This window comes from Pipistrellus kuhlii, unplaced genomic scaffold (assembly GCF_014108245.1).
Source record: "Pipistrellus kuhlii isolate mPipKuh1 unplaced genomic scaffold, mPipKuh1.p scaffold_m20_p_4, whole genome shotgun sequence".
In the NCBI taxonomy this organism is placed as follows: Eukaryota; Metazoa; Chordata; class Mammalia; order Chiroptera; family Vespertilionidae; genus Pipistrellus; species Pipistrellus kuhlii.
The window spans coordinates 81524876-81534248 of NW_023425540.1; the positions used below are offsets into that span (position 1 = coordinate 81524876).

General features: G+C 42.2%; 1 protein-coding gene across 1 annotated transcript in view; it reads right to left on the minus strand.

The window, feature by feature from the left end:
* ERCC4 (ERCC excision repair 4, endonuclease catalytic subunit) overlaps nucleotides 1-7786 on the minus strand; it is a 29933-nt gene extending 22147 nt beyond the window's left edge. Inside the window, exons 1-4 of the mRNA XM_036410301.2 lie at nucleotides 7458-7786; nucleotides 5916-6096; nucleotides 2275-2470; nucleotides 903-1110 (exon numbers count right to left, since the gene is read on the minus strand). Of these exons, the coding sequence (XP_036266194.1) occupies nucleotides 903-1110; nucleotides 2275-2470; nucleotides 5916-6096; nucleotides 7458-7664 (792 nt within the window). The 5' untranslated portion in view covers nucleotides 7665-7786. The remainder of the gene's footprint in view (nucleotides 1-902; nucleotides 1111-2274; nucleotides 2471-5915; nucleotides 6097-7457) is intronic.
* Between the last annotated feature and the right edge of the window lie 1587 nt (nucleotides 7787-9373).

Sequence of the window (9373 nt, forward strand, 5' to 3'; positions counted from 1 at the left end):
ATTATCCATATGTACAATTTTAGTCAGAAAAGGCCTGATAAACATCAGATAATCAATGATTTATTTTTAAGAAGAGTCAAAGCATGCAGCTCAGACATTCAATTTCTGCCAAGTTCAGCTGTGACCTTATCCTGGATTGATACAGTTGTGGGGTCCAGTGGGACAATGGAGCAGAGGGCATAAGCCAGGGAAACTACATGGCATTAAATTAAATAACTGTACCTTAATTTGTTGGTGCAAAAGATCTTAGCTCTTTATTTTTTTTAATTGTGATTCATGGATGGGCAAATAGTGTTAAATACTGACTAAACTGTTAAGTTGACTAAATTGTTAAATTAACAAACGGACTAAATTTGAATATTTTTTAAAAATATATTTTTATTGATTTCGAGAAGAAGGGAGAGGGAGAGAGAGATAGAAACATCAATGAGGAGAGAGAATCATTGATTGGCTGCCTCCCGCTCACCCCACACTGGGGATCAAGCCCACAGTCCGGACGCTCTAACCAGACAACAAATTTCACATTCCCCAATAAAGAAAACTCATCCAAATTATTTTTACTCTAAACAAGAGATTATACATTCTGAAGCAGTCTCATGTAAAACTCTTCTACCTGTAGATAGCCGAATGCTGTCATTTAAGAGCACAAAGATTATTTATGCTCCTCTTAATTATATTTAAAATGAGATCATCGCTGCAAAATCAGAATTGTGCTTATATGTCAATCCACATATTTTACTACAAATGACTACTTTCCAGTAAACCGAAGATGCTATCTGTACTTTATTAATTATAAACAACAGCAAATTCCTATGAAGAACACTGCAAATGTTAAAATAACTGGCATTCTTTAAAATTAAAACATAACAAACTGTGCTTAAAAAGGAAAAGAAATAGAGTACCTTGTCAAAGGGTTTTCCAATAGCGTTTTCTAAAGACAAATCTTCGACTTCCAGCGATGGGTTATGACATTTTAGTTCCTTTAGACATGCATTTAAAATGTCCAGTATAGCAGTCTGTATGGCAAGCATGGCAGGTGTCATAGAAACATGGATTTCTACGACTTCAGGTTTGTGCTGTTCTAAAAACGAGTTTACCGCTACATGGAACCTAAAGGGACAAATATATTTCAAATATTTTTCTAGAGTTTCAACGGCTATGTTTCTGGTCTCGGATCAACTTTATAATGTTTTTTAAATTTTTTATTTTTAGTGCAAGTAAGAAACAAACAAAATAGAAAGTACAATGACAATGTTTTCAGAAATACTTTTAACCTTCATAAATGAAAATTCTTCAAAGAAAGCAAGGGTCAGCAAACTATGGTCTGGGCTAACTCCTGGGCCTATTTTTTAAAAATATGTTTTCATTAATTTTTAGGGAGAGGCAGGGAAAGGGAGAGAGAAACGTTACTATGAGAGAGAAACATTGATGGGTTGCCTCCTCTATGCACTGTGACTGGGAACTAAACCCAAAACCTGGGCATGTGTCCTGACCAGGAATCGAACGGGCGACCTTTTGGTGCACTGGATGATGCTCAAACAACTGAGCCACGGCATGAATTTCTACGATAGCAGCCAGGCCTGGGCCTATTTTTATAAACAGTCTTCCTGGGACACAGCCATGCCCACGGTTCATGTATTGTCTATGGCTACTTTCATGCTAGGACAGCAGAGCTGAATAACTAACAGACTGCCTGGCCCACAAAACTTCAATCGTTACCAACTGGCCCCTTCCGGGAAAAGTTTGCCAATACCCAAAATATGGCATAATCAAGAAACAAAAAAGAAAACAACTACTCTTGAATACCATAAAGTGTAACCAAACTACCTATTAGCATAGGTTGCAAACTGTTTGAAAACTGAAGCCTTCTGTCCTTCCTAGAAATTTACTGAAATTCTTCAAGGTCTTTGGGCATGATTTCCCTGATGGCTTATTTTCTAAGTGGAAGTGGGCCAATAAACATGCAGTCTACCTGCAGCTACTGTGCATATGAGTCTCGAGCTCTCTTGGAGTTTTATTAAGTGGATGAGAAAGGATAGCATGGCTGCATTTGGATGGCTTTGACGGGCTACCAGAAAAATAATTACCAAATCTCTTTCTCCTTTAAAAAGAATCACAAAGGTGGTGACCATATATTATTTATATTTAGATGCACTCGTTATGAACCTGACTAGCATGTATCAAGTCCAATTACAGTAAGTATTACAATGCATTAAAGTGCAAAGTGAAATGACAGCAGAGTCTCTCAGCCATTGATCCCATGATGCTACGTACCTGGGCCACAGATAGAGCTTCCTTACGAAAAGGTTCCTCATCACTCTTTCCACGTGACAGAAACCGGTATCGAAGGCAACAGCGTTGTCCGTGAAAGCTTTAATAAAGCCTCGCTTGTTTTTCTGGCGAAAGAGGCGCAAGATGAACGCTTCTTGACAAGACTCGATTATTCTGTGAGCTCTATACACCAAGATGCCTGAAGGGGGAAATTAGAATTTCAGTTACAGGAAGACGCAGTTTTCAGGCTCAGTTTCAGTCACTTACTCATCACATTTTTCTTGAGTGCCTACTTGAGCATGGGCAAGCACTGCGCTAGGCTGGGAGTATAGTCTCAGAGAAAATACGTAGTCCTTATGTCACTTCTATTCACAATATAAATAAGTAAAATAGTCAGTCGGTTATAAGGTGATAAGAGCTGGAGAGAAAAAAATAAATCAGAGGAGGGGGAGCATGTGTGAAAGGTGTGGTTTGAAATTTTAGATAGGGTGGCCTCACTGAGGTCACGTGAGTGAAGGCAGATGAGGAGATGAGCCTTGCAGACTCTGTGGGCCAAGAGACCTCCAGATGGAGGTGATTATACGAGCAAAGGCCCTGGGGTAGGCTGTGTCTGGCACAGTGGAAGCATTTCTGAAAGCTAAGTGGGTTCCTAATTCTCCTTTTATTGTGAATGAGATGTTGACTACACAAGATTGCTGCATTTCAGAAGTTTCGGCAATATCTGCATCGCCTATTAAAATAATTCAATTTTCAGAATCAGAGTGTTCAATTGAGAGCTAAATTAGCCCAGTTAAAATAAACACTTTTAATGAGTATGTTTAATACATACATTTTTTTCTTTTTTTGATGTGGATGTGGTGATAACACCTCTGAATCACAAAAAACACAGACAATTATACATGTTTCCTTATTTATAAAACAAGCACTGAACCAGATGACCTTCCATATATATAATATATATAATTTTGTTGTGGTATGATTAGTGATAAATTAGGGACAGACATGAGATGGTAAAAGAACGCATAGACATAATTTCTGGGTCGAAAACTCAATTATTCTATGATGATTCTCAGCCTTGTACAATAGATGCAAACCAAGCCTGTTATATATACTGTTATATATATTTGCTATAAATGCACTTGCATATTTTTGTCCCAGTTGTCATCACTTCTAGTTTCTAGAAAATGCCACCAATTGCAATATATGACCCTTCAATTCAGATCCTACTATTTTAGTGTTTAAATTCTGGATCACAGTGGATGGAGGTAACATTTATTTGCCTAAGCAAATTGTTTTTCAAATATGGTAAAAATTAATAGTATTATTTAAGAATTTGTAAACAAAGGATTTTCAATCACTCCAGTACATGTTCATAATTAATTTACTACTCAGAAAGAAAAAGATTCTGTACCTAGTAGATGGGTTTTTCCAAGTACCCTACTGGGCCACATTTGCCGGCCTGAATTGAAATATTATATAAAATTAAAAATGATTTCTAAAGAAAAGGTGAACCTCAATTTAAGAAAATGTTGTGCTTTACCAGGCTGTCATTTTTTTGAAGCCCAATAGAGGAAGGAGAAAAGAACTAATATCCAAGGCCCTGGGGTTAGGCACTTTTACAGAGTTTTATTTAATTTAAACCTCACAATAATTCTATGAGGTAGGCATTATTATGAGACCAGGAAAGGGAAGAGACTTAATTAAGGTCTTCCAACAAGTAATGGGAGACCAAAGATTCCAAATCCCAGTTTTTCCTAACAAGTGAACCATTTGAGAACCCCACATTTTATAAAAAGAAATAAAAACAACACAAGCTGGTCATATTTCTGGGGCAATTCTAATCCCACAAAAGCGTACTGAATTTTTTTGTGCTCCAATAACATCTTGTATCTCATCTCATATTGTGCTGTAAATATTTTTTTACATCGTTCTCCTCCACTAAACTGCCTGAGGACAGGAACATTCACAACACACAGTAGTCACAGAATGCTTCCTATGTGCCATGCACAATGCTAAGAATTTTACATAGGGTATCTCATTTCACCCTGACAATAACCCTAGAAGGAAAGTATTATTACTGCCTCCGATTTACAGATAAGTTACTGGGTCATACAGAAATTAACTTTTAATTAGAAAGTGCGTATAAGCTCTACTTTGGACATTTATTGGACTCAGATTGCTTAAGTAGGTTGCACTATTATTGAAAGAGCAATACTGACATCTGGTGGTGGTTTCAAGATTTTTTTTTTCATTTTATCAACCTAAAAAATAAAGACCAATAAAACTTATAGGAAAGGTGCAAACAGTAAAAGACTTCGTGATCTATCAAGATTTCTGATTATAAAATGCCAATACACTTTTTTATATTATTCATTAAGTGTTTTTCACATACCAGGCCCTAATACTAAGCAATTAAGAAATGAGAACACTGGGACTCATGAAAAAGAAATTAATGAAAAATTAAGTAAGTTGCTTGTATGTAGTGGCATTACCAAAGTCAGGTGATTCTGACTGCACGGTCTGTGCCACAGCTTATAACAATCAGCTCACCATGAACCATAAAAAGAATGCATTCTTATGTTTATTCATTAAATATTTTTTGAGGGTCTCCTAGGTTCAGAGCAATAGGATGGACAAAACGGGAAAGTACAACTATGACTTTCGTAAGCCTCTCTCCCCTCCAAAAGTTCACAGTACACCCATGCATCATTCACCCAACAAATGTGTGTTTAGTACCTACTGTGTACCAGTTACTTAGTACCTACTGTGTACCAGTTACTTGGAGCCTGGGACAAACAAGTTGTTCCTTGTGCCTATAAAGCACATGTGTCAAACACAAGGCCCGCGGGCCAAATCCATCCCGCCAGGCCTTGCAATGTGGCCCGCACCGCGCTGTCATCACTGCACTCTGCTGCGTTTCCATCACAATGACAGTTTATGACTGTTCAGTAAACCATTCGGCCCGCGATTTAGGCTGGATTTAGATTTTGGCCCCTTTTCTGATTGAGTTCAACACCCCTAAAAGCTTGTTCTCTCATGAGCCAGACAGACAAATAAGCAAACATTTTATGGTGTTTTGAATGCTATGAGAAGCATGGGATAACCTGTGGTCACAGAGGTAGAGCTTCTAAATTAGTTTTGGGGAAATCAGAAAAGGTTTCTTAAAAAAAATAAGTAATAATAATAATAATAATAGTTCCTTTTCTATATTAATTTTAGCTAAAAAACCGTTCTTCTCAAAATAATTAAGCAACTATTTGGTCTAATTCACATCACGGGGAAAAAGTACTCCTTAAAGAGGAAAAACAAATATTTTAGGAAATATACAAAGAACATTTATAAACATTTCAAGTCCGATTAGGTTCTAAAAGCAAATGCCATCCAAGTACCATTTTATTTACTGAACATGAGCTTAGAAAACAAGGAAAAGTCAATCTTACATTTATTGGTTTACTTATTCGGGCCACAAACATTTACTGAGCATCTGTAATGTGTCAGATATTATGCTAATGGCTAAAAGGACAATGTTGAGAAAATACACAATGCTACTCACAAGGTTCTCACTTAGGGTAGTTTAGCAGAGGGGACACACACACACACACACAAAAGGCAAATTTACATATGACAAACTTTCAAATTCTTACCCGTAATTAAATCTGAAGGTATTCTATCAGTCAAAAAATCAACCACGAGTATCCTGCTGGTTGCAAAGATCACACCTCCTTGCGTGTAAACCTCATAGCGACCGTTGCTGGCGATCTCATTGGTCACCCGGCGGGGGAGGTGCTCCACCCCTTCTATCTTCAGCTGATTGATAAAATACTCCTAAGCCAAAGGAAACCTCATTAGTGGGCTGTTTCACACAAGGGGTAGCTTTCAGGAGGTTGCAGGGACTTGTCTTTCGAATGATGGGCAGCTTCCCCCAGAGATAAGGAACTTACATGAACTTACATTAATCATGCACACACACACACACACACACACACCAAGTCACTACTTGATGTTGATCAACCAGCCAGACTGCACTTCACTAGGGTTTTATTTTTGTTTTGAGGCTTACACAAAGGAATCATTGCAGTTGTTATTAGCATTTTAATAATAATTGTAAAAAGGCTTTCAAGGACTTGTATGCATGCATATAAGCATAACCAGTGGACGAAAAACTCTGGGGAGGAAGGGCAAGTATGGGAATGGGAGGGGGTGGGGATTGGTAAGGTAAGTACACATATAAAACCTTAATTTAAAAAGTGAGGGGGGGGGGAAGGCTTTCAACCCCTGAGTTGAAAAGACATCTGCTACCTAGAAAAAAAAAATATTTCCCACCAAAGCCAGGTTTGTACCAGCGAGAGGATATCGAGGGGTATCTCCTGGGGGGCAATGTGTGCATTAGTAGTTCTGTCAAGATCCTCCCAGAAGGAATCTCATCGTGTCATTGGGGCCCTCGGCCTGCACACCTTCAGCTCAGCACCACCTTCACTGGGGCCTGGGAGTGGGGCGGGGCGGGGCTCAGGCCTCTGTCAGGCACAGGCCAAGCCTAGGTGGATGGCACAGGAGCCCTGCCCTCAAGGAGACTGTGGTCGCTCTTCCCAGCTGACACGTCCCTCCTGCCACCTGCTCTGTCTCCGGCTCATCAGCCTTGTCAGACCAGGCCCTGTCACCTCTCAACACCCCCAGGACAACACCCCAGCACAGGTGTACCCCCCACAATCCCAGGTTCCCTTCCCCAACATCCCCAACTTCCAGCTCCCTCCCTTCCCCTGTGGTCCCACGCCCTCCTCCCACAGCTCTGGTGAACCTCAGTCCCTCCCCTTCCCTTCAAGGTTCTCTCCCAGCATCAGCATCCTTCACGTCCCCCCATGACGCTCAGAGATTCCTCCATCCCCATTCCCAACCCTTTCCCCAATCCTACTCCTCTGACCCCAGCAAATCCTTTACGTAGGGGATCCCATCATTATTCCTATCCTCCCAAGGGGCCTCCCCTACTCCTGTCAGAGCCCCTCCGTCCCGCTCACTGTCCTCGGTCAGGGACCTGCCTCTGTCCCCGGGCCCCTCATTCAACGCCTCCCCATCCCGGCGTCCGGGGCCTGCGCCGCCCTCAGCGGCCTCGCCTCCGCGCCGGGGCCGCATCCCCTCGCTGGGGTCCCCCTCGCTCCCGGGGTCCCTCAGCCCGGCGCCGGCGGCCGCACCTCCTCGGCCGGCTGCGTGTTGAGCACCAGCACCAGGCAGGCCGGGTGGCAGTGCAGCCGGAGGAAGTGGTAGAGGAGCCTGTCGGCGCCGAGCCCGCGGGCGCACACCACCAGCCCGTCCGCGTCCAGCAGCTCCAGCACCAGCTGCCGCTCGTACTCCAGCAGCGGCGCCATCGCCGTGGGTCGCGCCGACAGTCCCCGCTCCATGGGCGCCCTTCCGGGCCGCGGCCGAGCGCGGGCGAAGAGAGCCGAGCCCGAGGGGACGAGCGTCAGCCGAGCTCCGCCGAAGAGGAGCCGAGGCCCGGGCGAGCGTCTCCCGAAGGAAGCCGAAGAGAGCCGAGCCCGAGAGGACGAGCGCTGGCCGAAGGGGAACCGAGGCCGCGACGAGAATCTTCCGAAAGAAGCCGAAGAGAGCCGAGCTCCAGAACGCGAGCGTCAGCCGAGCTCCGCCCAAGAGGAACTGAGACCAAGCCGTGCGTCTTCCGAATGAAGCCGAAGAGGCCAAGCCGAGCCGAGCCGAGCCGAGCCGAAACACAGACCACGAGAAGCCGAGCGGAGCGAAGATCCATAGAGTCACAGGGCGGTGCTAGTAGTCCAGACTGGTGCCCGCTATGAAAAGCCTCTTCCCCGGAGCCTTCAGTCATTCCACCTCGTCTGGTACTTCGGATTTGAAAGTCCGGCATCCTAGACCTGGACCTAGAAAACAAACTACCAAAAAGTAGAAGAGGAAAATGAAATTCAAGGAGTTTAAATCCCAGACTCTTCCATTGAGAAAGTTACTTGTCAATCTCCCAAGTGTTCTTGTTCTTTAAGAATGTTTTGAGTTAAGTAGAACAGCTTACTCATTTCAGGGCTCTTGTTTCTCTCGGAAGGTCTCGAATACAATAAGCAATTTAAAATAAAGTCTCAACCACGTGTTCCACAGCAGCCCTGTACCACCTTCCACTAGAGGGACACCTTTGATAGTTTTTGTTCTATATCTAGAAATGCCTGATAATCTAATGAAAAGAATTGTTCTATGTAGAAATGCCCCCCCACCTTCATTATTAGAAAATCGAAAATATAAGTAAGCCAAAATAAAAATTAGATGTGATTCTATAGTCCAGAAATAACCTCTGTAACATGAAATGTATACTTTTAATATATACTGGGTGTCCCAAAATATGTATACACACTTTAACAGTTGATAGCTCAATTTTGAAAATGAAATGCTTTTAAACAAACACTGCCTTTATAATTATTCAAAGTGTGTTCATACATTTTTGGGACACCCTATATACAAATATATACACACTCTTTCACCACACAAAATTCTCTTTTTGATATAAGAAGTAGCCCTGATTTAAGTTTGTCACTAACATTTGACAAACCTCTGAACATGGTGTTTAATATCCTTTCACAAAATCCTTTCACAGGGTGAGATTTTTGTAATGAGGAGGTCTGGTACTTATTTCCTTAATCCTTATTAGTAAATAGTTTGTTTTTCCAACCAATGATTTATGGCAACAATTCAATGTCAACAGGAATCCACAAGTTGGTGTGTGGTGAGGAAGGAAACGTTATTCAGTGCACCATTCATGCTCTGCTCCACTCCAGTCCCATTAACTCTGGATTGCAGAGATGTCTTTGGTGGTTCAGCTCCAGCCAGGGAAACACAATCACCACTGGTGAAAGAGACAGTGTATGGGCTGACCGGGGGTAGAGACTTTTACAGAAAGAAGTCTCTACCCCCGGTCTCTGATTAGTCAATTCTCATGCAAATGAGGTCTGTAAATTCTCACAGTTTGATTGGTCCAAAAAGCGCTGTTCTGATTGGTCAGAATGGAGCCTCTCTGATTGGTCTGTGAAGGTGCTAATGATATAGCTGAGAAACACTGAATGACAGGGAAAGTCTAAGTCCTATTGGTCAAAATATG